This window comes from Amia ocellicauda, chromosome 17 (genome assembly GCF_036373705.1).
Source record: "Amia ocellicauda isolate fAmiCal2 chromosome 17, fAmiCal2.hap1, whole genome shotgun sequence".
Classification (NCBI taxonomy): domain Eukaryota; kingdom Metazoa; phylum Chordata; class Actinopteri; order Amiiformes; family Amiidae; genus Amia; species Amia ocellicauda.
Window position 1 is genome coordinate 2,850,753 of NC_089866.1, and position 27,932 is coordinate 2,878,684.

The 27,932-nt window shown below is 47.6% G+C and overlaps 1 protein-coding gene across 11 annotated transcripts; it reads right to left on the reverse strand.

Annotated features, from left to right (window-relative positions):
- Nucleotides 1–410: 410 nt before the first annotated feature.
- sun1b (Sad1 and UNC84 domain containing 1b) lies at nt 411–27,894 on the reverse strand. Of its 11 annotated transcripts, XM_066688862.1 has the most exons (23): nt 23,705–24,147; nt 20,881–20,975; nt 13,971–14,159; nt 13,522–13,703; nt 13,230–13,256; nt 12,766–13,026; nt 12,115–12,237; nt 10,895–10,975; nt 9,722–9,829; nt 8,861–8,959; nt 7,780–7,873; nt 7,621–7,679; nt 6,804–6,955; nt 6,207–6,467; nt 5,908–6,000; nt 5,616–5,659; nt 5,293–5,431; nt 4,933–5,187; nt 4,330–4,414; nt 3,528–3,643; nt 2,774–2,941; nt 2,384–2,476; nt 411–1,754 (listed from the first exon to the last, which is right to left on the reverse strand). In XM_066688862.1, the coding sequence occupies exons 2-23, from the start codon at nt 20,955–20,957 to the stop codon at nt 1,638–1,640; spliced, it is 2,823 nt and encodes a 940-aa protein (XP_066544959.1). In that variant the 5' UTR covers nt 20,958–20,975; nt 23,705–24,147; the 3' UTR covers nt 411–1,637. The 11 variants fall into 11 exon arrangements, with proteins under 11 accessions (XP_066544959.1, XP_066544962.1, XP_066544965.1 ...); XM_066688865.1 differs by lacking the exons at nt 20,881–20,975; nt 23,705–24,147 and adding an exon at nt 27,842–27,894; XM_066688868.1 differs by lacking the exons at nt 20,881–20,975; nt 23,705–24,147 and adding an exon at nt 26,965–27,217.
- Nucleotides 27,895–27,932: the final 38 nt, after the last annotated feature.

Consider the following 27,932-nt stretch of genomic DNA (forward strand, 5'->3'; position numbering starts at 1 on the left):
TTTAAACCGCGCACCGTGGTACACGCCTTCCTGCATTTGAATCCACACACAGATGCACTTGCGTGTCTAGTAGCGCAGTGTTCGATGCAGAATGTCGTGTTCTGGAATCACGGAGGTATTTCATGTAATGGTGTTGTTCTTGAAGAGGCCGCTTGGTGGCAGCAGTCAACACTGTCTCCAGTCATTCAAGCGGGATGTGCGGGCAGTTGAATCATAAACGAGTATGGGACTCCGTGGAGCCAGAGCTGCATTAAAAACATCTGATGTGGTGCATTTGTTTTCCCCTCCAAGTTCAGATCTGAACACTTTTTTCAACTTGCGAACATCGAACACAAAACTCTGTGCACACACACCCACATCCACTGGCACACTGCTCCTGTTTCTCACTGGGAAATATTACATGCATTAGCTCTCAGAAAATTAAACTCTTTATTATTTGAACATTTCCAAAGCGGTTTGTCCGTCTTTAAACAGCAAAGACAATATATATATAAAAAAAGAAACAAGCAAAAAACTGCCCCAAGACGGTCAAAATAGATTGAAAAGCATTTACAAAAATACAATGCACAAAGTCCAAACTTTTCTTTAGCTCATTATTCTTAAAAAATAAATAGTGTTCTTAACATTTCCCATCCCTGCACACCCTGGATATGCGCTAGTGGGGCAACTAATCTAGACGGGAGAGTGCATCCTTTTTTTTTTTTTTTTTTTAAACCATATTTATACAAATTATGGAGGACTTGTGCAATATGCATTTCTATAACAAGAAAAAGAGGGTCCTTTTCTGTACAAAAAAATAAAACATAAAAACAAAATGTTTAAAAAATGACAATGTGTACCTGTTTTAAGCAACACTGATATAGCCAACTTTAAAGACAAACTATGAACAATAAAATACAGTTACATTCGGCCTCATCGCGCCACGTCGGTCTAGCATTGGCCAGAGGCAGTAGGATAGTGTCAACTTTGGGTAGTGGATTCATACGAGTATTTCTATAGGGTTTAACATGTACTTCGGCCATTAAATGTAATCGGGAAAAAAAAAAAAAAATCAGTAGTCCTTACAGAATGTACAATGATAATCTGTCAGCCCTGTCCAGGTGTCCTGCTCCACTGAATATCGTGAATTCAACCCACCCCCCCACTTCTGCGTCAGACAGTTGCGTTTTGTATGGGTAGATTTGGTGGGGAAATAAAAATACAATAAATAAAAGGTTCATTTGGACCAGGTTTGCAGTCTGTTCATCCCAGCAATGGGACACAACCACCAGCCAGCAGAAATGAAGGAGTGGGTTTGCGTGTTATAGTCCTATACATACATCCGTTATAAAATTCAGAGTGGTTAGCAATATAAAAGCATTTTCTACTACAAGGTAGGGGTAGTGGTCACCACCTTTCCAGCGTGAAGCCCAGGCCGGCCGAGAGCCAGCGGTCAGTGCAGACGTCAAGTGCCAGTAAGTTGAGGAGCTGGTCAGATTGTTCTGGATCGGTCAGATCTCTCTTTCATGAAGTTTAATGTAAAAGTAGCTTCATTTCCCTCCATGGGAACATTCCTCAGTCTGTCAATAATCCCAGTTCTTCCACTATATACAAAAAAGGTCAAAATGTACAGTTGGGGGTGGGTCGGGTCAGGGCCCTCAGGGCTGGTGGGGCTCCCCGTGCACTCGGAACCGGTACAGGCAGGTGTACTCGGGGTGCCCCCAGTTGGATAGCACCCTGATCTCGATGATCTGATAGGCCTTTTCGTTCTGCTCCTGAAGCAGAGAGAGAAGTATTACAGGCAAATATTCACACGCTGCTTCATACTTAGATTTCAATTTGAATAAACTCTGATCAAATAAGACTAAGGGCATTTATATATTTTTATGTCTAGTACAGGGATGGCAAACCTGTGGCACGCAGACCGTCCAGGTTGGCACGCCAAGTGAGCGGCTATCTGCATTTTTATTTTATTTTTTTTATTTAGTTTGCCTTGATTGTCTAAAATGATTGGCACTTTAGAATACCAGTCAGCGACGGCACTGCCCCCCAAGACATTGAGCAGCGCTCACGTTAATTTTCTGAATATTCATGTTTTAGGTTCTTGTGTGCAGATTTTCACGGTTATGCGTAGAACTGCAGAATCCTCCTCTCCCATTGGTGGAGCTGTGCAGCTCTGTGAAAATCTGCACTTCACAAACAAGATGTTAAGGTTATGACTGTTTATGCTGCAGTATACACTTTTATATCCCTAATTTATCATTGGTACCCTTTGGTGCTTAGCGAAGTATAAAAACCAGACTTGGGCACTTCAGCCAAAAAAGGTTTGCCACCCCAGGTCTAGTACCTCAGGTGCACATCAGGATGATTTTTAAATCGTAAAGCTCGCTGCACCCAAACTTACAGTCACGGCGAAGGTCTGGAGCGACTCTCCGTCTTCACTGTACGTGTACTGACCCAGCAGCTTCCCTTCCTCCTGGTACTCGTCCTCCAGACCCTGAAAGCACATGGGGAGAGGAGTGAACATGGGCACACCGACCGGCACATCCTTCAGGTCCTCTCACAAAGCTACAGCCCTGACCTAAAGTCTCACCGTTACAATACAAGAGCATCAAACAGCTTCCACTTCCTGAGGTAGATATATACCCCTGGATCCCTGATCAAGGAGGAGCAGCAGACCGAGGATCCCAGCAGGGTCTCTCTCAGTGCCTCGTGGCCGGCAACGTGTGCCACCAGCTGCCTGCTGCCCCGGGGCTTAAACACGCTGCTAATCTGGTTAGCGTTTCCGACTTACGTAGACAGTGAAATCCCTGGGGGCGCTGGTGATGTTGCCCGTGGGCGAGAGGGCCTTGGGGATGTGCTCCAGGCTGAAGGAGGTGGGGAGGATGGTCAGAGAGAGGCGGATGACCAGGTAGCCCTGGGATCCTTTGAAGGCCCAGCAGTTCCCTGGGTAAACGTCAGGCTGGTCAGGAGAAAAAACAAAAATACACAAATACATATTGTAGATTACAGAATAGGGATTCCGGTGATGGGTTTTGCTTAGGATTGATCAGCAGTCCGGCCTTTTCACCATGTCCTTCAGAACCAATATTATTAACGGTCTGTTCTCCCGTCATTTAAATGTGTTACGCGTTTTTGTTTTTTTTTTGTACCAAGAGCCTCTCGAATTATTCCTGGGCTAAAGCAGATTGCAGCCCAGTCAGCAAGAGCAGCTTCTGAAGCCATAAGCATTAGCAGCCCTTAGCTCCCATGGATTAAAGACAAGGAAGTGATTTGCAGATCGGCAACATCCGTGTTGGCATTAATTCTATCCCTGCGCCTCGTAACCCTTCATTCTGCTTGCAAACTCTTACAGGTAAGGTCTAAGAAGCGTGCCAAGACACAAAAACTAAAAACGGATCAAAAGACAAGAGAATGTGTGCTGGGGACCCAAATTCAGACTTGTGCAATTTATGAAGTCCATTGTAACAGATGAGCGCTGAAAACATCCGATAAACGTCTGGTTTGGGGTCCTCCTTGGTTGGGAGTCTCTGCGGCCGGCGACTGACCTGTATGACGACTCGGGGGGACTGGGAGAAGTACCACAGCGGGACCCCGAACAGGCTCATCAGCGCCGTCTTGGTCTCGTACGTCTCGGAGCAGCGCGTGCTCAGGATGCTGCCCCCTGTGGACAAACGCACTCATCACACACGGAGGAGAAGGAATCTCCACAGAAATAACACCACCTTTCACAGTACATGTACAGGTTGGTTATATTTTTATTTTTGACCACTGTAAAAATCCCAACTGAGGAACAATAAGAACCACACCAATAAAAATAAAAGGGGCTACACTTTAGGCAACCGACACATGTGGGATTAAAAAACGGAGAAGATCACTCATCTCCTACCCCTTATAGGACTATTTCATTGTTGGCACTTTTACATTAATTTCATTCCATGTATTCATGTTCTCAGTTGCATTTTCCCTTCTTTTTAATGACACTGTTTTGACTTGCTTCCTGAACTGCTCCAACCTCTGAAAAGGACTTAGCTGGAAGGTGGGGATTTACATAAGAGGTTTGTGTGAATCCTTTTAAACATGCTTATTGCACTGGAGGGCAGCGATTTGGCCGGCTGAGGCCCGAAACAGGAGGAGGGCCAGCTGGAGTACAGAATTACCCCACAATCTCAGGACTGGATCAAATAAGAAACCCACAAGCACAATCAGGACTGCTTAAAGAGACAACATAATAGCATGTAGGGGGGGGTTAATCATCATCATCATCTCCATCTGAGCTGCACAATTCACTACCACACCCCAATGGCAAGAGCCCAGAATTGGGAATTAATATAACAATAAGCGCTATACCTCCAGACTCCAAGGCATAGTCCACCAGACCCGTCCTGTCCTGAGAGTAGAGCTTCAGTGCGTTGTGCACGATCACTCGGACTTGCTGTCGGGACAGAAGACAGTTGGCCTTAAAATATACATAAAAGGTCAGAGATGCACACTGAAACACCAACACCTCTGGCACAAACTCTGGGCAGTAACGGTTCTTCCAAAACAGAAACTCCCTTTGAATCTGGTTTAGTCAAAACACTGAAGGAAAACGTTTGTTTTACAGCCACCGGAGGCCTGGTGTGACCCGGCCGTCCCCTGGTCGCTGCTGGAGGAAGCCCCCGATTCGGCAACAGGCAGAAACCACTAAATCTCTGCAAAACACCAAGTATGTGACAGACAGCAGGGAAGACACTGCGAGTGGGAATGTTGCCAGCAGTCTGACGATGGGAAGGGTTTTGTTTCGGTCATGTGCTCGAGACACTAACACTCAGCACGTCGAACCAAGATCTCACGTTACCTTGTGGGAGATCTTTAAAAGCCAATATTGCTTGGCTTAAATCCATATATGCACGTCCCTGTCCCAGGACTACACTTCAAAGCGCAGATCGTAATCTAGCAGTCGAGACCCACCTCCTCGGACATCCCCGTGACGCCGGCGTGGTGGACGGCGTTGGTGACCACCTGGGTGCTGGGCATCACTTTGCCGTGGCCACTGTGGCGGCTGATGTTCCTCAGTATGCTGCGCTCCAGGGACAGCAGCACGGCCTGCAGGTCGCTCTGCTGGACGTACTGTGAGGACAGCCACTGCAGCAGAGACTCGGGCATCTCCGCCTGCCGGCTGCCGTAGATCAGCATCTTCACCGAGTCCCTCACCTGCGCCTCCACCTGCGGCACAGAGCACACACCCGCCGTCACGTAACATACACCACACTGACCAGACACACGACGGCCTCACAAATACATTCACATTTTGATGCGTCACGCTCTCACCGTGTCCTGGAGCGAGTCCAGTCTGTCACACTTGCCCTGGCAGCTCTTCACCCCCAGCAGGTCAGCCTTTATTCTGTTCAACTCCAACTCCAGCCGCTTCACCTCGGACAGCAGGAGGCCCTGATCCTCACTTCCTTCACTGCAATGGGGGGAGCAGAGCAAAGGGCTTATGCAACAGGTAACTGTGGGTTATCGTGCAAGCCATTAAAAAACAGTGTTGCATCTCAACAAGCAGCAGTTTTTCACCATTATAAGAAAGATTCAAAGTATTTAGCCACACGTTAAAATCTGCAAACATCTTCACCCTGTATCACCTGACGTACCTCACAGCTGCTGGGGTGGCCGAGTCCTGCCTGTGCTGCAGCTCCTAAGACAGACAAAGCATGAGTAAAAGTGCTGCTGCTCCTATACCTCAGAATATACCAGAGAAGCTTGACTACATTTTGTAGGACTGTGGCATGCAATGCTTGGAACAGATGTGAAAGCAGGGCAGGATTTTCCTTTATTCAAAAAACATTAGCAACCGAACACACGAGACAGACTGAATGTGCCTGTATCTGTAGCCCTATCGCGTGGTTAAAGGACTTCTCTGGGTGTAAAGGGTGACGTCTGTACCTCGGTCTTGGATGCCACAATCTGCAGGAGCCTCTCCAGGTCTGCCAGCCGGGACTCGTGGCTCTGATGCAAAGCCAGATACCCGTCCTGATTCTGCACAAGACACAGGAGAGCAAAGACAGGAGAGTGAACCTCAGTGAAGCACTCCTCTCAGCTTACCTTTGTGCACCAACAAAACTGTTCAATACGAGGCGCACAAATATGACATCACAGGCACCGTATCGCAGTTCTACCGCTGTAATCTGGTTCATTTTTCCATTTCAGAAATCAGAGTTGCCATTGCCCGTCTGCAGAGGTACCTTCTCAGTCTCTGCCCGGTCCTGCTGCAGGTCCTCCTTCAGGTGGGCCAGCCTCTCCTCAAACAGGCTGGAGATCCAAAGGGACAGGGCCTCCTTGTTGCTGGCTTGTGCCAGCCGCTCCTGCAGGCTGTGGTAGAGGCCCAGGACCTCGCCGTGGCGTTCCTCGCCCTGCCGGCTGCTCTTGGTGTGGCTGTCCCACAGCAGGGCCAGCCGCCGCTCCAGCTGGGCCACCCGCTCTGCGTCGAAGGAGCCGGAGACGCCCTGCAACACAAACGCACGGCCCGTGAAACACAGCGCCTGGGGATTAACATGGCGCTGCTGGAAAGGGTGGTACTGTGCCCCCACTGCCGCCATGGGATTTATCCCACAACATGGCCAGGAGCACCTTAAATATTCCCAAAGTGAAAGAAAATCGGGTGGTGCGGAGGGAAAAATCTAGAACACGCAAGATCAAGAGACTGAAAGTGTCTACAGTGACCCTGGATAGACAGCAGAGCAATGAGAGGTTGTGAAAACAAACAAGAACAAAAATGGCAGGAAGATGCAGCTTTATAGATCAGTGGCATTAAATCAATAACGAGACATCTGTCTCCTTGCCTCTGCAGACGGGTGAGGATGGTCTGTGTGTCCCGCGGTGCCGTGATCCAACGACGAAGGTGTGGGAAAGATCTCAGACTCAGCCTCCCCCTCGGACTGCATCAGAGCCGGCAGGAAGGACAGCAAACCAGACGGGCCCCAGTACCACCAACCTGACGAGGCAACATACGTCACAATATAAACCACTCTAGGGAGGGACACTAACTCCCATTATAGAGGGGAGGGGACTCATAGCAGACCAGAAGGGCAGAGTCAAAGATTCACATGAGAGACACGCGTCCATGGTCTGGACTAGAGCGAACCATCCTGCTTACTGTGGATGGCAAACAAAATGGGTTCAAAATCTGAGGGGGGAGGGGTCACATTATTTAGGGATCTTGCAGTCTGTGCCTTCCAATTCCAGAAATCACCGATATGCACAGGCTATACATTTGTTTTGTAGATTTTGATATCATTGTGGTTTTAGAACATGTATAACGTGTTAATGGTCCTCACGGTTTTCACTATCACTTTATCTACATCCTAAGCAAAGCAGCTCATAATTAAAAAAAAAAAAAAAAATGATCCAAGAAGTGAACACTAGTTGCTCGTATGTGGGTTTCTTTCTGCAGAAATAACTTTCATTGGGTACTTAAAAGAGCGATCTAAGCAATACATGGCCTTGAAAACTACATCTACAGCTATTTGCAATTTACATTTCAGGAAAACACATGTAAAATATATTCTAAATATATATAATAGAATAAATAAATAGATTTATGATCCAGGGATGAGGAGAACGGTGGATTCTTGTGCTTTAACGCCCCCACATACTTACCCAGGAAGAGGAATAACGGAATCAACAGCAACAGGAGTTTGTAGAGTTTAGGGAGGCATCTGAAAGAAACAAACATACATCTCAAAATCAGGCCAAATGGGACACTCACTTTGTAAAATATCCGCTCGGAGGAGAAACGCACATTGCTCTGGGCCGTACCTTGTGAGGATAAACACGTTTAGGAGCGACATCAGCGTCACCAGTTGATACCATCCCGTCCCCAGCCACCAGAACGCCCCGTTAGCGGCCTTCCCTGAAGGGGGGGAAACAGAGGAGGGAGGGCTGATTAGAGACGGCTTGGCACACAGGACGGGCACTGGGCCGACCCAGCAGAGATCGCATGCAGACCCTCGGAGTTCGATACGGGAAGCCAGCTGGAGACGGGACACTAAGGCAGGACTAGGGACAGAAGGAGACATTCGAAGCAGGAGAGGCGAGCAAGTCGCAGCGCAGACAGACGGGACGGATACCACACTAATCGGCGCCCGACGGACTCCCGGTCCAGTGTCGGTACATAGTACCAGAACACAGTTAGCCGTCACTTCTACTGAAGCACAGGAAGAGCGGTTGTCAGAAGTGGAAAGCATCCCGCTCTTATCTTTTACATAATTATTTCAGGAATTATTGCAGGTCTCAAACACAGATCAGCCCCAGTCCTAGGTTTTCTTACTTACATTAAGATTATGTAGTCGAAGAGAAATGCTAACCACAGCCTGTGAAACCAGCCCAATACAGTCCTTGCTTGCCAAGAAACCCCATGTTGAAGCAGTTATTAGCAGTACAGAAATCTTGAGAAGTTAAAGGTCTCTGTAAGCATTCTGACACTTCAAATCTCCCCCATTGAGCCAATAGGATTCAGAAGGATTTCTCCAGGTGCTTTGGAGACAAATGGAACCTAAAAATTATTACTGCATGTTGTCCAACTTGACAGCAGTGTCCAGGCTACACAACCGGGAGATTCAAAATGTCAGGACACTCGTAAAGAAGCAGACACTCAAAACACCCTGAGAAAATACAGTCTAAATCTCTCAGCCGACATTAAACCCCATCTCGCCTCGAGCCCAACAGAGAAGCTCCGGCTCAGACCTAGAATAACCACACGGAGAGGTATTGTTCTGTGGTTAGTGGAGAGACTCGCTACAGGAAAAGACAGCCAGACAGACAGCGCTCTAGTTGACGGGGAGAGCAGGGCATGCAGGGAGAGACAGATCGAGAGAGAGAGATCAATAATGGTAACAACCTGGAGACACTACGGCCACCCACAGAACAGACAAGAGCTTCTTGGTAACAAACCAACCGGCAGAGGCGATAGTCCGCACAGCTTGAAACAAATAGTAGCCTACAAATAATAAAATGAAGAAAAAAAAATTACAAATAAGTAAATAAAAACAAAAATACAAGCACTGCTGTGGATTAATACGAACTGGCCTTCCTGTAGTATTAATTTCTTCTGCATTTCCTGGATACAAGCATTTAGTTTCCCTATTGCACCATCACCCCCCAATTAGATGGATTAATTAATCTGAATTAAAATCTGGGAGCTATAAGAGAAGGGTATAGGAGTTAAGTCACAACACTAGAAACAAGGCAAATGCAAAGGCACTTTTTATAGGAAACGGCACCTGAGAATATCAAACAGGCAGGATGAAAGACTAGACCTCTTATGTCAGATCTGCAATATCTTGAAACATAGATGGGGACTGCAGTGTACAGCTATAAAAATTAAGCCGCTTTAAAAAAAAAAAAAAAAAAAAAGGAAAGAAAAGGGCCAAACATGGCACCCGGCTTTACTTCAGCCGTTTTATTTGTGCTCCCCCTCCACCCCTACAGATGTATTACCCTACGTTTACATTAATATCCCTTATGTTTGCAAAATTTAAATGTGGCGATCGTGAATGTATTATAAATATGCAAACGCATGAGTCTCGGCAACCTCCCTGCACCTCAGTGCCGAGGTCACAGCTGCGCGCTTCTCAGACCTCACTCTGCAACATTTTGACAGTTTTTCCCCTTTTTTTCCTTTTTTCTTTTCTTTCGCTCTCCTCCCTGGTGCTGAACTGACACTGTGGACCGAGAGGAACAGCGGAAGAGGAGAATCCACCTGCACAGGCCACGACGTGCCACATCGTCCGTGCGACTCGTGTGGATCTTGAAGACTGCTTGTGGGCCGACTGCATTTGCAGGTGCTGCTTCCCTTTGCAGTCGTCACCTGTTGGTGTTGGTAACATTGTCAATCACACACACACACACACAAGTACCGCACTCTGCACAAGAGCGCCTGGCTTAGATAGAGAAAAAATTAAGTACACATGTATAATAGGAGAACATGCATTGAACCCTTTGATATGTAGCGGGACAAAAGTAATTCCCTCACCCCATTTAAACAAACAAATATAATAAATAGCAATTTCCTGGACTTTGGCTGCATTCTCTCGGTGATCTGGCAGATAAATCTCACACCTGAGGAAGGAACCCATCAATCAAAACAACGTCAGTGACATCTGATCATCTCCGATTCAAATGGGGAGTTTTAAAACGCACCCCACCCCTCCAAAAAAAAAAAAATCCCATTTGACAAAGCAAATCCTTTCCATTAAGTGATTCAGTGTGCACCTGCAGCAGGGACAACCCATGGAGGGCAGGGCAGGGCATTAAATGAAAGCCTCCCACACCAAACAAACCCGAGAGCCCCAGTGTGCTGCCTCTGTCCGACGTCCACCCAGCAGCACGGCTATAAAACACTCAGACTGGCTGGACACCTGCTTCCTACAGCCGGCACACATCCGAGGAGATTTCACCCATATACAAATCCTTCCCTCAAGTTATTCTAGCCTGCTCACCCAACCTACAACATCCACAATCTGGCCATTTGAAAGGAAGAAATGCATACATGCATTTGTTTTCAAATCTCTACAAAACAAAGAATTCAGTACAACCACTAATCTCTTAAAGGCTTTGTTCTTTTGTTACACAAATAAACCTGCAAAACAGAAAATCAGTGACTATTCTCCATTCTGCACCTGAAAAATTATTTGAATCTGTTCTGAAACTCATCATTCAGTCCTTGGATCAGCTTTGTCACTCTTGCCGTTTGCTTGTTCAGACCGACAGGACCCCCATGACCCTAAAACGAGTCAACACTGTCCTGATCACAACAGTCAAATTAAATTGGGGAGGAAAAACAAGAGTGACACACACACACACACACACACACACACACACACACACACAAAAGATCCCTTTGCACGGGTGCCATGAAAAGGCTGGTACTTACACAATGACCCATTTAAATTCAGATGGCCGTCTCCAGTCATCAGTTCCTTGACATTCATGCTTCCGCAATAGCTTGAATGGGCTGCAACAGAATCAAAATTAAGATCGTTCAGTTTTTTCCCCCCAACTCCCTCTATTCCCGTCCAAGCGGCTGCAAGTCAGATAATCAAAAAAAGTATTTGCATGTAGTCAGGGCCACAGAAGAGGAGCTCATTTGTTTACGAGTAAAAAGAGAATTCACTGGTGGGAAATCAGGAAGAGGGTTCCTCGAGCCAACGGAGAGTAAAAAGAGTAAAACGCTTTTGGTGGAATAAGCCAGATAGAGAAAAGTGGAGCGAAGGAGAGCAGACTGGATCAGCGCCAGAGAGGGCGAGAGCGGTTCGGTCCGAGGGGCGGCTGGGAAGACAGCACCCAGCTCACCACACATGGAAACACCAACATTTGAATAAAGCGTGAAGCTTAAGGGATTTCCGTGACTGATTCACAGCAACGGCCAATCTCGGAGGAGCGCCTTTTGTGCCGTGTAACCTCCTGTAGGTACTAGTAGAGACATCGGACAGATAGATACAGAAATTAACAGGCGGGGGGGGAGTGCGTTTTATTTGTAAAAGCCTTCAATTTTTATCCATGTTGGACATATCGATCTGTGTATCTTCAACAAATTATCTTTTCCTCCAGCAGGCAATACTGTTCAAAAGACTCATTACAAAAACCTTCAGTAAGATAAAAATAAATGTTAGACTGTCTTAAAATGACCACCGTGATGCAGAACAAGAGAAAATTAGGTCCCCAGGTCCGGAAGAGCCCTGATCCACTTAAATCTTACAGGTTTAAATCCCCAGTGTCTAAATACTGGGAACACACGAGGGTTATTAAATCAATTAAGCAAGTCGACCACAAGAGCGACATTCAGACGATTGCTCCGATGGTTTCTCAAGGACTGCATTTACCAAACACCTGCTTCACTGATCAGAATGAAATACTTCCAGGCGTTTGTGTTTGGGACAGAAGGGTGACCTCTAAGACCTGCTGGACAGGGGCTCTCTGGGACCAGGACTGCAGACCACAGGCCTCAAGGGACCCCAAGCGTGAGCAGCTCCCCTTTACCCCGGTCAGCTGTGCCATTAGAGAGTGCACCCCCGTTCATCCCCTAGGAGGCAGAGGAGAGAAAGCGACCAGCCAAGCGTGAAGAGGAGGATGGATAGAGGTTGAGACGGGTACCTTTTGCTTCATAACCGATCTTCACTAGAATATTTTGAATGAGCAGCATAACCAAGGAACATACTGATGCCTTCGCACCAGCAAGCGAGCCGCAGCATTTATCTCTGACAAGCTGGAGGACACCTATCGAGAGACCAAACCACACCGAGATGTTAAAGGAGCAAGGCACGTCTGAGACGCACCGTCCCCACGGCTCCAAAAGACTTTGGGGGGGAAAAAATACCAGGGCTTTTAAAACAGTCCATTTTAAGGGACTCCGATATGTTCACACTTTGGGCAGAATCAATAAGTTGGACAATATGGTTAAGTGGAAGCAAGAGAAGCCAGGAATGACTTTTAAGGGCTCATTCATCAAAAGGTAGTTCAAAACAAAACTCTGTGCAGTAAAATAACAGCTTGATATGGCAAAGAAACTGAACAATTCATAAACTCAAAAGGTCAGGCTTTATCCTTTCAACCTTTACTATAAAACAGCAGATAAAGTTCGAGGCTGCTTGAGACCGCCCAGGCCCAGTTGCCACGGTCTGTCACAGCACATTTCCCGCTCAGAACCCCAGGGCGCCGGGCGGCCGTCTCCACCGCTCCCTTCCTAGACCGACACCCGCAGCGTTCAGATAGGAGCTAATGAACTGTAAAAATAAAAGGACTGACCTGACTTGTGCTTCTTGGTCTTGTCCCGGCAGTACACGGTGGAGGCAGTCGTGTGCCCAGCGGGTGCGTGCCCGGCGGCCGCATGCCCGGCGGCCGCATGCCCCGCGGCTGTGGACGAAGAGGAGGAGGAGTACGTGGTCAGGACGCCCTTCCTCTCAGAGAGGATGCTGCAGTCGTTGCAGGTGTAGCCGTTGACCATGGTGGTCTGAGTCTGGGCCGTGTTGATGTCCCCATTGGCCAAGATCAGCGTGGCGTCGGCACCTGACACGGCAGACCGACAACAACAAAGCGTTAAAATAACCGGGTGGGCTAAGCATTATCATGCCAAATGTGCAAAATCTGGCCACTTCATTGCCTTTACACCCCGCCCCCTCATCGAGCTTCATGAACGCCTTGCAGCAGACAGAAGAAATAAACAAGAGGAAAAACAGTGCAGAAATAATCCAAAATGTAGATGAACTAACCTTTTGGGTCTCCATCCTCATCCAGACCTGTTAAACCAAGAACACAGCCTTGAACCGAAATGCCATCAACTTTTTCAATAGATATCGGCAGGATATCACTAGTAAACAAATCTATACAAGAATGAATCTGTAAATCTGCCTTCAAACGTCAACTTGATTTGTACTCATTTCCCTAGTTCTTTAATAGATCTTTTGTTGTTACAGAACCGACTATAAAACTTTGGAATTAATTGGAAGGACCGACTGATTGAGCATTTAAAATCAAAATAATGCGGTCAAATCGCAGACGCACCCCAACCGTCCATAAATGTCTTCTCCTGTATCGAGGACTCGTCCAGCACAGTGGACATCAGCGATGAGTCCAAGTGGCTGCTCTGGAAGCTGTTGTGGCCGAGCAGGAGAGAGCTGTTCACCTGGGTCTTGCGAGGAGTCAGGCATGAGGACGGTTTGCTCGCTGTCCTGCTCTTTAAAGTCCTATAAGATAAATGAAAGGATTGAGAATGGATAGCAATTAGTCACCAACACTGTTCGACACCAGTCAAGTGACAGTGCCCATCCATCAGCACACAGTGAAGAAGCCCTGTAGACACACATTACAAGAGAAATGAGGCGAGGTGAAGCACTACGGTGTGCCACATTCTTACTTTGAAACCTTAAAGAACATGCAAATTCAGTTGTGTGCATTAGAATACTAAACTTATGAAAACTGGGGTGAAAAAACTCAGTTATGTATAAGCTTACTTGGACTCCCTGTAGGTCTTGGAGCCGCCGCTATAGGACACACTGTGGCTGCTGGTGTCCAGGAAGCTGTCGTCAGAGAAGTGTCCAGTGGTCAGGCGGAGGCTACGCCGGGACATCCTGGGCGAGTCGAACACGGGCTCGATCCGGTGCTTGTTCTCAAAATCCAGGGCCGCAGACGAATAGCTTGAGCTGAGAAAAACAGTGTTGGGGGGGGGGGGGTGAAGAAATAGTGTAACGTTGTGCCATCCATTCCAGTCCCGTGAGCTTTCATATGCGTTTTTGGCCTGGTAAATGCTGGAGTCAATGCCCGTGTTATGGTTTATGTGCACTGGGAAGCCTGGAACTGCAGGTATGAACAGGCTCACTATAGCCACAGAGACGCGGGCGTCGTAGTGTGGGAAGGTTACAGAGAAGTAAAATGCACAGACATTAAAAGCATGCTGTGGCACCCCACCTCTCCCCTAATCTGAATTGAGCAAATCACATCCTGACAGACCGCCCCCCCCCCCACACCCCTTACCTCTGCTTTGGAAGAGAGGTGGGCAGCACTTCTGAGGACATCAGCAACTTATCACTAATTGACACTTATCAATCGTAAGACACCAACCTGGCCCTGCTGCGAGGGGGTTTCCACGAATTAGACTCAGATGTGTAGTGCGGCTGCCTGGCTGACGAGACCGCGAATGCCGATCTGAACAGATCTGAGCAGCGAGACGCTCTCCACGTGCAGCGCGGTCAGGAATTAACCCACAGCACCATGGAGATTAGCAGATAAAGGCTCACAGGAGCTGTGGGGACTCCTCCTGCAGCTGTCAGCAAGACACTGAATGCATTTGTTTAAAACCATTTGCTTGTCCATGCAGCGTTCACCATCAGTGAGCAGACAAGACCCCTACAAACATTACACTTTTCTTATTCGTTTTTCCACAGGAGGTCATCATGGTGATGTCGATACCTAGCAGATACACATGGCCCCTCTCCCAATATTTACACCTCTTACTGCACCAGAATCCATTATACCATGTTCTTCTGCATTACTCGTTTACCAAACTCTCGGGTTACATTTGCTCAAACAATGTACAGTGTTCATTTACTCTTTCCCCCTTATCCAAGTACAGTCAAGGTGCTGATAAAACTGACCAATGGAACCGGTTTCCATTTAGTCCAATTCTCACTTTTACACTGGCATTACAACTAGCTAGAGCCTCTTACCGTTTAAAACTCAATTCATCAGAGGCTCCCATGTAAGCAATTACAATTCAGAAGTTTCTTCCTACCCTGAGATCTTACACTGAACGCATAATCAAATCACACCTTTCAGTAATTGAGAATTAAGAGGGGAAACAATCCTTCAGGTTTCAGAAGAGAAAGTGAAACACAGCGAAGGAGAGAGAAAACAGGGGGGAAAAAAAACCTCAGAAACCTTCAAGTAAACAAGATCAGAAGTGCAGAGAAAAAGGAATAGGAAAACAAAGACATTTGGTGGAAGAAATAGAAGTAGCTCAGTTTTGTCAAAGGCTTCAAGTGAAATTATGCAACCGCAGAACTGAGTGCTGCCACAGCGAGGCTGTCAGTCCTGTCATGACTCATACTTGGCAACGCTGGCATTTTAACCATTTGAAAATAAACAGCCTGCATAACAGATAGGGAGCAGCTGCATGCAGCACCATTTCAATGTGAAGTATTAATCCACAGTGCATTTCACAAAACTCCTGGCAGAGCACAAGTGCTGAACAACAACAATTACACACTATTAAACTATTTGCTCCTGTACTTTATGATTCACAACAGCGGACAGAGAGCATGATTCAGTGACACAAAGTCAGGAAAACACTCTTGCACTGTGACCCAGCTGAGCTATACGAGTAATTCAAAAATCGACAAGTATTGTTTAGTACAAGCGCTATAAAAGATCCTTTGATACTTACATCAGTACAGGCTTTCAGAAACTTGTCACTTCCTTTTCAACTATGCACTTGCAAGAAAAGACCAAACAAAACCGAGCCAAAAAGACAAATGTAAGTGGTGTTGTGCAGCACCAACTCCTCCTGTGTCTTGGCACTCATCTCGAGACAGTCCTACAGTAAGCAAGAGCGATGAAGCAACTTAAATGGACTTTACAGCAGAGCTGCTTATTGACGACTCTTCACACAGAAATGCCGACACACGGCCCACTGGTCAGAGCAGCACATGGGCAGGGGGGCTCTGAAGACTAAAGAGACAGCTGTGGCAATGCTTCCCCTGCAGATCAGCACAGGGTCTGAAGCGATCAGCAGCAGCAATGGCAAGAGCACCCTAATCACAGCCTCCAGCAGCCAGGTCATCCCACGGGATTACCGAGTCCTCCAGAGCCAATTATGTGCTTTTGAAGGGCCGCTCCCCCACATGGCCAGCCTCACGCCAGCCATATTGACCAGCTACACTTGCCAGGATGGCATCTACCACTCTAATCTGCCACTGCCAAAACTCCAAGCAGCTGTGACTCCCCAGACAATCGTGCCACTGTGGGCCAGCACGGGGCTGCAGCACAGGGCACGGCCGTGCCAAGAGAGGAGGCTCTCGCGCTCGCGTGGCTTTGGAGAAACCAAGGTGTTAATGACCTCCGCGTGGCCCAGGGAGTCTCCGCTCTGTCCATGCTGCTCAGATCGGAATGTCTGTCCACGAACATGCAGAGTGGTGGGGGAGGAAGCAAACAAATAAAAATAAACAGCAGGGCGTGGGTCTTGATTTAACGGATGAACCACTCTGAAGCATAAACAGGCCCAATTCCTGCAAAGCCAGCCTGGCGGTCTGTATTGATGTTGCACACCCCCAGACTGACGATAAAAATAACTGGACCGCATTCTGCCACAAGACTCCCGCTGTACGCTGCGCACAATGTGGCATCAAGACCCAGCACTCCCACATGGAGGAGCGGGCGCAGGTGGTTAACCCTCGACTGGCCACCTCCTGTCCCAGCGCGACTGCTCGGCAGAGAGACGGGACTCAATCCGCCTCATGCTGGCCACACGGCGAGTGCCCGAGAAGCAGAGCTGCAGGAACTGAGAAAACCACAAAGATTATTTTTAGTTTAGTTTCCGGTCTATAAAAATTATAACTCATCACTTGGGTGTAAATGTCTGATTCATACCGATCCACTGAAAACCTGCTAGTCTGCGACATAGATTTGGCCACCTGCAATTTGCAGCGGAGGACCATTGCATTCAAAAGCCTTTTTTTAATCTTTATATGTACATGTAATCCACACACACGGCACAATCATTCTGAATCCTCAGAGCAGTGCCGTTTGTCGATCTGTGTGGGAATCGCGCACTTTCCCCACGCGGCGCTCGCCATAGCGACAGAGCTGCTGTAATCTCCCTGGTTACCAAGGAGACCAGCTGGGCCCAATCCGCGGCCGTGTTTCCTCCGTCACTCACAGATTTCCTTTCCATGGGCAACACGTGGCCGGCCAGCAGAGTCAGACAGACAGGAGCCATTTCTGCACAACTGGGTCTCTCAGTGTTCCTTTTGTTTTCTTCCCGTTATTGTTTTAACATTTAAAAACCAAAAACACCCTTTTTTTTTTTTTTTTTTTCTTTCAATGACATAAGTTGAGATAAAATGGATGCGAGAATGTGTGAGAGTGTGCTGCCAAACAAATATAAAAAGGAATTAATCATGCCAGAGGTCTGCAGGCCAGCGCCCCGCCTGCCCCAGCCCCACAGGGTGGTGCGGAAATCGAACAGAAGCACGGCAATCTGCCGGCTACATATAAGGGTGGCATTTGATTTGATTTGCATAACCACACAGAACTAGGTACGTGTGTACCAGGCTCTAGGCTGATTATTTCAATTTAAAAAAGAAAAACGAACGATAGAGCTGTGTAGGTAAACCACTAAGTCTCTAGAGGTCATCCTTCGTTTGATATGAATACAGAGACCAAAACAAACGGACAACACCAACAGAACCAGAAGAACAGGACCATACCAGCACAAATCATGGCGAAGAGTTTGGTCCCACTACTGACTGTCCAAAATTAAAGCACTGAAGAGTGCGCTGGAGACCTGAGGGGGGAGACTGCTTAAGAGGACCCTGTCAGAGTAGCGGGGAGAACCTGAACAGGTCCCTCAGGGTGCCTGGCACGGAAAGGGCAATTGACTGAATCACAGTTCAGGGCCCAGTCCCCATCTGTTGGGCAGGAGACTGGTCCTCACCGAGTCACTGTGTGCAGTGAACTCTCACCCCTCCGGCTGCAGCACTACATTTCTTTTTGTTGGTTTGCCCCTCCAGAGTCCAAAGCAGAGCAGATGGCCCAACGGTTTGGGGCTGACGTCTGACACCCTGCCCCTCCCACCTAGCCTCCCCCTGCAGCACACAGAGCCCTGACACCCTGCCCCGCCCCCCCACCAGACACCAGGGAGGAGCTTCTGGCCAAAAGAGCTTTCTTTTCAGCTGCTCAATGGTAAGATGAGCCCGAAGAGTTATTACCGTCTGTTTCACAAAACAGAATAACTGCCCATGAATGGTGGGGAGCCATGACATGCACAGCAATGGAAGGTCCTCGTGTCAGAGGCTGACATGCACCTCCCCCGCACCTCCCCCACACCCCCCCCACACCCCCATGGTTCTCCCACCAAGCCTCGCTCTGACAGCAGCTTGCGGAGACCGCAGGGAACAGGGAAAAAGGAAAGCCTAATTCCAGGGTGAAGCCCCAGGGCACCTCCAGCAGACGCGCACCAAGCCCAGCCAGGTGGGAACAATCACCTGCAGAACAACGTGTGCACTGGAGTGGACCCCACTCCGGGACATATCTTCACACAAGGGAGAGCTGCTGAAATAGGATACCACACGATCTGCTCCTGCCAAAATCACAGACTAGAAAACAAGCCCCCTGGGAGGCAGCAGACAGCGACCTCCCCCATCGACAGATACCAGACCGCTGTGAGCAACCGCTGCCTCGGCACAGATCCCCTCGCTTTCACTGCCATTCGAGATGTAAACCAAGGCAGTGCTGGGCCACCGAGCCTCACTAAGGCCTCCCTAAGTGAACTTGAGAGGAGCACTCGTTAGTGGACATTGATAACCTTCTGGTAACCCCAAGCAACAGGAGCGGTCACTGGTGTTTAAGCGTGTCATCACACATGTCTCTGCTCCGTGTGTTTAAATGAGGCAACGGCCTGGAGCTCCTGCCCAGTTCAGGTTCTTGCACATACCTTGATGCATCCTTACTTATCCAACACAATCATACAGCTAATCTGTGCTTTTTAAAATACTTTCAAAAACATGCACAGAGATCATAACTCATGAAAATGACAGAAAATATTTTGGGAAGGAACCCGAGGCAAAACTAGGAGTCGCAAAACAGCTACTGACACGCGGCCTTTCCCTGCAAGGAATCCACGCTGCTGCCGGGGCTGTAAATCTGGGAGGTTTGAGATGCAGGTTCCTGCTCGATCCCTCGCTCAACGAGACGCTCAGACCATGTCGTGCTCACCTCAGACCTGTCCACGTGCTCTGGCACACAACCACAGCTTGGTATGGACACCACTTAATGCACAATGGACCCCTACCCTTCAGATTGTCCAGGAATAGGTTCAAAAGTGGCGGCGATGGAATTCCATATATTCCCGATTATTTTATTTTTTCCTCTCCCGGCAGCAACATTCTTCACAGGGGTTTCAAACACAGTTACCACCCCCGGCCTTTCATCTCCACACTCTGACAGCTGGAGTTAAATTAGTTTTCATGCAATAAGCTATAAGCTAAAAAAATAAGATTTAGAACAATTTGACAAGCTTTTTCGTGCTGGGAGGAAGGGCTCGGGGGTGCCGTGCTAAAAGGAAGTTGCCGACGACTCGTTTTCCTGGATGTACGGCAGTGATTGGTACAGAAGTGTGCCGCCACGCACCACACACTAACCCAGTCCACTGAGGTGTGTAATGACAAGACATCATGAGAGACATCTCTCAAGAGCACCTAGAAGAGTGAAACTGGTTCTCATTCTTCACACTTGATTAGTCATGCATTCCTCCTGCCTTCCCACCCTCCTTCCAAACTCGCAGCACAACACCCAGCTGCTCTGCCATCCCTGCCTTGCATTACCCGGAGCCAGACCGGCAGACTGACTGCTGGAAACCCACAGGAACAAAAACATTCTTCATCACCACCTTTGCAATCAGCAATTCAGATCGTTAGTCAGCACCCTCCCCCCGCCGAATGCTGGATAACACCTTCCGTGTACAAAAGCATGCAGTCTAGTATTCAGACTATCGGCGTCTACCTGTCCAGACTCACTCAGCTTGATCCTGTATAAGTTGACGTACAAGTACTATTTCCTTAGTACTGCACCGCATTTCAGTGCACTATGGTTTGTCTGGTTTATTGCTCGGAACCCACCAATAAAAGCTTCACACATGACTGTTTACTCAGCTGCTATGCATGTAGGCCTACAATAATTATGGAACTACTGAGATTATAAAAACTGGCTCAGTCCTGGTCGCAATGTTGCACAAACTTGTGCAGCTTATAAGGCAAGTGTTCAAACATCTATAATTGAAAGAACAGCATGAGAGTTAGCACTTATGACCTTTTCCATTTCAGACACCTCTCCACATTGTTTTGGGGAGGATGAGAAGAACGATAAATCAGACCAGCGCGTGCTGGAGATAGGATGTGCGTTTCGCCATGATATGCACGTACAAGCTTACAATAGGCAACCCGTATTTCTTGATTTCAGATCTCCTTCTATCGCCGCCACCAATACTCACTCATCAACATGTCACCGTTAACACTGTACATTTTCCACGAGATGTATCCACTTATTTTTCCGCACCGTGGCAGTCCCGTACAGAGCCCGGTCAGGGTGTGGTTCCCCTTCTCGGTGAAGTGGTCCGCACACACCAGTGGAGGCTGTGCTGTGGGGTCTCACCTGAGAGAATAGGTGTAGCCCGTGTTGTCGGGGGCAGACTGGGGCGGGGTGTACATGTGCAGGCGAGAGAAATCCATGGTCACTCTCTGAGCAGACTGCAAGAGCAAAGGCAGGGGCTTAGGTTACAGCACACGTGCGCTTGCACACACACACACCCATACACACACTAAACAAACGGTTCATTGTTCAGCCTGTCTCTTCCAAAGCAGTTGGGCTACATGGGCGGTTGTTTAGTTTTTTCATTATTATTTTTTGTTTGTAACTTATTGTCCGTGCTACAGCCCTTGAAACACAACCATCTTCTCTTTGTGCTCAATCGAATACAGGGTTTAATTTAACACCCCCGTTTAGCACTCGTTTCCAAATCCAAAGCAGAGAGGCAAGGAAGCGACCTCCTTCTCTCGGTCCCGAAGGAAACAATGGCCAATTTTAGCTTTCATTGTTTTTCTTACCCAAATTAAAACCTCTCTCCAACTACATTTCGTTCTGAAGGCCAAGCGAAGCCTTCTGCCCCTCCTTACAGTTTTACCCTGTCCTTCAATGACCAACTCAAACGTCGACAGAACCAGAGAGGATTATGAGCGAGGAATGACTTGCATTCAGGGAGAGGTATAGCAATCTAGGGATACATATTACTGAGCATCGTATTAAAAAACAGGCCTAGAAGTACACATTGTCTATGACATTGCATGAAGCAGTACAGTGGCGTTCAGAATTTGTCCGAGTTCTTCCACCTTCACACCGGAACAGGCAGCAACATGCAGTCAGGTTACAACTCCTTTAAAAAGTGTAATTCTTGCATCATGGGAGATGCACGATCCTACAACTGAAATGCAATCAAAGTAATTAAATTATTAATCTCTCCCTGCCCTGGCCGGACAGGTTTGAATGGATTAGACAGACTGTGCAGCCTGGATGGATCCTCACACGATTGTCCCTTTCTGATCTCCGCTTGGTGGCATCATCTTTACATTACAAAAGTGTAATATTTTCAAAGCAACATTCCAAGAAAGGCCAGGTGCATTGTGGGCAAACATGCACACACCCAAGACTTTTTTCCACCCATGCGAGAAGATTGTGTGCATGTATTGTGTGTAAAAGTATGTAGTGAATAATTATTTATTTTAATCCAAAATGCAGAGAAGCATTTTCTACAAATCGTTGTGCGTCACCTGCAGAAGTATCGCCTCTTGCACAGCACCATCCTGACACCAATCTTGAAGCAAAGGAGAGACGCACCCAGCCAAATTTAAAATTGCTCACACCAATGCTAGACATGCCCAGCAGGGTGGGTGGAATGCAATCAACAAAACTGGTTTAAAAAAAACCTAAGAACAAGTTTGTGCATCATTAGCAGCTAGTGACATGACTTGGATGGAGACCTGAAAGCCTTGAAAACTTCCTGCAGATGATTCAATGTTGGATTTACACTCATAACTGCACCCTTCAGCTGCAAAAATAGTTTAAGAGCAAGAGTTTTTGAAGCAAGCTCAAGCAAGTACCAAAAAGAAAAGGCACCCAGGAAGCATGGGCACACTTGTGATCAGCATACTCATCACAGGTCAAGAGTGCTTCAATATCATACAACACAGGCCGATATGAAAAAAGGGTCCTTGCTTTCAAATTCTCGGGGGAAGCCATTGTTGCACTCACTGTGAAGAATAGATACTATATTTAAAACAGAAAAGTTTATATTCCTTTCTGAACGTCAGACACAGACTCGGGGTCGCTGCCAACCATGAACGGACATCTCTACCAAGAGTGCCAGGTGTCTTGAAATGTGAATAATGACAATCTTCCTCACATTACACTGGGCTCGGCTGGGACAGACGCAAGGCGGGGTTTACACTCAATGTAAATCGGCACTATCTTTTCCTGTAAACCGTGATGGCAAAGGGAGCCGCAAATGAATGCGCAACATGTTCCTCTTATCGCGAAGACAGATCTATCTGTTCAACAACTTTCAGAGAAGATCACACAGTATCTTTTCAGGCAATGTTAAAATACCCAATATACATACAGTAGGCTTTCGTTTGAATTTTCAGCAAAGTTTCAATGCAGTGTGTGTTTGGCCACCGCAAGTCCGCAAAATAACGAATATAAAAGGCAGTGAATAGAGCACTTCATCAGCCCCTCTGTCCCGGTGGCGGCGAGATGAACACATTTAATGCATTAGTGAAACCCGGCTACAACCGCTTTAATCCTAAAAAAGGACAACGACTTACAGACCCCAGACAGGCTGAACGGTGACCGCAGCGCAGTTTCTCTCTCTCACACCATGCAACATCACCACCGCAAACACAGCAAATGTACCAATTAGAAACCCCTCTTCAGAAAACGCTGTCCGTGGGGTTTAAAAGCAGACCGCACTGGAAATGGACAAGATGGTCTCATCTCCGTGCCCATGCAGTCTCGGCATTTATAAACACAAGCAAGAAAACGGAGGACATGCATGATACAATGCACGCATGCATGGGCACCTATTCCGCATAAAGACCTGCTCGGGCTCATACAAGCTACATTTAACTGCAACACTGTGGCCAATTCCGCGGGTCTGGCAGCTGGAGACGGTGCGCTGTATTGACCGCACAGGTTATGTGTTGCGCAGTCAAAGTGTCCTATAAACAGCGCAGATTTCATAACTGGGCACAGCGCACTGGCGCACTGGCGCACCGGCCGTGCAGGGATCTGCGGCTTTAAGGCTGGGGGTCTGAAGAAAGGAGCCCAGGCGTCTAGAGCCTAAATTACACATGATCGCATGATCTGATCTAATCGCGTCGTGCGTCTCCAGCACAGGATCACATGTCAGGTTGTTTTCACTTGCCGATGCAGGAGTATCTGTCAGTCCATCGGTCTCAGAGCTCAGGAGCGCAATCCAGCCGCGGAGAGCTGCGACCTGCCGCCCGCATCCCGGCTCGCAGAACCGCAGAGGGGCTGCCCTGGACCCGGGCACCTGCTGGCGCTGGGTAGAGGCTTTCCGAGGGGGTCCAAGTTGATAACTTGTCAGTGAAATTCGCGATCAGCACTACAGATTTCCAAAATGGCTTCCCAGACGCAACAAAGCCTGAAGGATGGCTCGCCGAGCTGGTCCTCCCACTCCAGACCCGCTACTGTCAGTCAAGGGCGCACTTTGAATCTATTGGATAAGGACGACGCATATCCAGCCCCCACGATTTCTTGGGATACAGTACAATCCAACTAAACCTGCTCCAAAGTTCATAAACGGAAATCCAAAGCCATGAAGTAAAACCGAGTTTGACTGTCCCTTTATGCTCGACGAATTGAAAACGCATAAGCTACTGGGACTGGCGAATAGGACACGTAGGCTATACATTTCACTGCTATTTTAAGACAGGCGTGGCATACATGACTCAGTCTCTCCCCGTCCTGAATCACTTTCAGGACTTCAATATCAGTGCGTTTATTTTAAATGTACAGCCAGTGCACGAACAGTGAGATCAACCCCCCCCAAACAGAGGGACTGGCATTTTAACAACATATTATATCACAATCATAAACTAAATTGACCCAAACGCACTATAGTGTGTAGAGTTGAGAACAAGGGCAGTGATGTTCAGACTGTACAATGCACTAGTTAGAGCTCATCTGGATACTGTGGACAGTTCTGGGCTCCTCACTTCAAGAAAGATATCGCTGCTCTAGAGGCAGTTCAGAGGAGAGCAACCAGACTTATTCCAGGTCTGAAGGGAATGTCCTACTGAGAGACTGAGGACCTGAACCTTCTCACCCTGGAACAGAGGACACTACGTGGGGACTTGATCCAAGTCTTCAACATCATGAAAGGCATCGACCACATGAAACCAGAGGAGCTTTTCCAGATCAGCAGGGACACACGCACCCGGGGACACAAATGGAAATTGGGCTTCAAGGCATTCAAGACAGAAAACAGGAGACACTTCTTCACACAGAGAGGCATCACAATCTGAACAAACTCCCCAGCGATGTGGCTGAAGAGACAATTTGGGAACATTCAAAAACAGACTGGATAGGATCCTTGATCACCAAACGAACACAATTGGAAAGTCTCAATTGGACACTCTTATGAAAGTGTGGATTTGTGCGTGCATTTCAAGCCATTGAGCTTAAATGTGAAAGGTATAGCTTTTGACAAAACCTTGATTATTCTGGTCCATTCACAATATATATTGTATTATTAAGTTACACCATCTCGCAACAGTGCACATGGAACATTGGAAACAGTCATTTGTTTTATTATTACTATTCATGTTTTATGTAGGTCTGGGGGGTCAAAGAAAAGGAGTTGGCAAGCACTCTAGTTTAAAATCGGGGTCGGACATGTTCTACAGTCAGCTGTTGCCCTGGGGTTGAAGGTGCAATTCGTCACTCCGTTTCTTGCCTGTTTAACCCCTCAGAAATGCCTCTGCCAACCTGCTTCACAAGGTCTACACACCAGCCACTCAAATGCCACAAAGCCTGCAGAGCACAGATGTGGATTGATCTCCTGATGTTCCCCATTACAGTGGTTCCCAAACAGGTCCTGGAGCCCCCCCCACACAGTTGGTATTTATTACAAAAGAGCTCAACTACTTAATTGAGTTCAATTATGTAATTAAGAGCGCTTTTGTAATGAAAACCAACTGTTAGTTCAATTAAGGGTTTAATTAAGCATTTGAGAAAAAAAAAAAAGCAGCAGGGTGGGGGGCAATGGGCAATTGTAGATGCTGACAGGGCTTCTACCTCACCGGTCAGATAACCGCAAGACAGATAGTGTGGTTGTTGGTCGGATCGGTCTGGGTGCTTCATGTGCTGCAGCGCTGTCCTGAGCTGTAATTGTATACACCCTTGTGTTGAGCACAGGGGATGTCTGTGACAATAGGCAAAACACAGACTTCCCCTTCAGATAAAACTAGTCCAACGGCTGCATAGCAACACCGCAAAGACACCACCCATGCCCCCCCACCCAAAGCACGCCAGTTATCACTTCCTTTCAGAAGCTTCCTAGAATTTTATTAATATCTCATGATTTCTTTCTATAGTTTACTGCCAACGCAGACAACAACTGGGTACCAATATATGCAAGAGCTGGATTTTTTTTTGCAAGTACAGTCTATGCATAAATCATCCAAACTAGCATACAGTTATCAATTGTATTAATTGTGTCAAATGGACGGATGGACCGTTACACAACGTTTCAGCAACTTTGGCAACCGCAAGTGCGATGACCTTGGAATTATTTTGTATACAGAGAGCATGTGCATTTCACAAGCCAGTCTTGTTGTAATAGACCATGTTTACAACAGAACTACACTGAATGACAAACCATTGCATACATGTGCAGGACCTGGACAATGGTAGAGACCTCCCAAGCGCCTTCACTGTCGGCAAACATCTGAAACGATATGGGATTGCAGACGTTGATCTGCACGGCAGCTTTGCACGCATAACTAGGAATAAATAAAGTCCTATTAAGCACAGTGGAAGTTTCCTGGGCCTCAGAGAACCCTCCTCTCCCATAACCGCAACGTCAATCACATGCAACACCGATTACACAAACCGCACGATCATCCGCACGGACGCAGCGCCCCCTGCCGTTTTCCATTGGCTCGCAGCAGCACACCCTGCGCAGCCCCTTTTAGACCAATCACAGAGCTCCTTTCAGCAAGACTCCCACAGAGTAGGCGGGCGTTAACGGGGAGTACCGCGAACTGGACCAATCACAGCGCTCCTCTCTTTTGGAAGCCCAGATGGTGGGCGGGCTTTAGCCAGGACTGCCGCGAAATGCGAATTAACAGTCAAACTTTTGAATCACAATTAGGAAACGTACACAACGCGCGACATCACTCGAGATACCAGCAAAATCAAACGCGAATAATCCAGCCAACGGAGCTGAACGCGTTCGTGTTTATGGAAGAGCCTCCTCCGCGTTTCAGCAGCAGTAATCGCAACTTCACAGGACAACCACCATCATTACGACAGTACAGCCACACACCACGGCGCATGAAAGAAGAAAACGCCCACCGCCGCAGCCGCAGGTTGCCTTTTCACTCCCAGTTAATGTCTTTTAACAATCCAGTGTCCGCACCACAAAGCGGCGCAACCTACCCGCACTTCACGGTGTCTCTACTCCAGTAAAATCCGCCAGACAGCACGAGTTTCGGCTTCCTGCTCCACGACCCCGGCAGGGCAGCTGCTCGTCCCAAAACCCGCACAATGACGTCACGGCCCCTGTCCACAGGCGGGTTGATCCGGAATGATCACGCAAGGCTTTCACGCAAGGCTTTCACGCACGTCTCCCAGCCGCAGCGGACCGCTATGCCAGCGCACTCGCTCCGTTTCCTTCGCCGTGGTTTAAGAGGCGCAGGCCGGCCGGAAGGCGCTGCTGCCGGCCCGCCCTGTTTCCGGCTCCCGGGAGCGCTGCCCGGATAGACGTGTGTGAGCACAGGGATGGCTGGGCACTACCCTGAGACTGACTGGCATCACGAACAGCCCAAATCTTCCGCTGATTTCCTACATTATTATTATTATTATTATTATTATTATTATTATTATTATTATATGTGTTACTAGACGACTTACAAATGTTACAATATATCACATTCTTTATGACACGCAATTGCGCATTGATACAGCTGATCTTGTACTGGGGTAATAGGCGCACTGTGGCATTATATGCTTATCCTAGTTTGAAGAATAGGACACACATTTAATTACCATTAAAATATAAATATTTATGAAGGATGAATACATACTCTTCCAGCCTGACACTAAAATCCAATACTTCAGTTAACGCAGTACAAACTCAACAATCTTAAGGGTAGCTTACTTGGAAACCTAATTTAAGGTATGATTAACCCTCAACTTGCTTAATTCTAGTAAAGCGTGTAACTGTATTACAATGATTACATGTATCTGTACCCTAATCCGAGTCAATGTGTGAAATCGAGTAGATGTGCCAGTAAAGCACATGTACCACCCTGACCTGGCCAGGTATCCAATGCAGCGTCCATCCACCTCCATTGATCTCCATCACTGGCACTGGCACAGGTCTTCATCAGGGTCAGGCAGTGATG

What these genes read in the sequence shown, in the direction of transcription:
- sun1b (XM_066688862.1), bottom strand. Translation starts at nt 20,957, where the DNA reads ATGGATTTCTCTCGCCTGCACATGTACACCCCGCCCCAGTCTGCCCCC. An exon ending in AAGACCTACAGGGAGTCCAA is followed by an intron (nt 13,704 to 13,970) that starts GTAAGCTTATAC and finishes TTTATCTTATAG; the next exon opens with GACTTTAAAGAGCAGGACAG. An exon ending in TCCAGACCTTCGCCGTGACT is followed by an intron (nt 1,755 to 2,383) that starts GTAAGTTTGGGT and finishes TCTCTGCTTCAG; the next exon opens with GAGCAGAACGAAAAGGCCTA.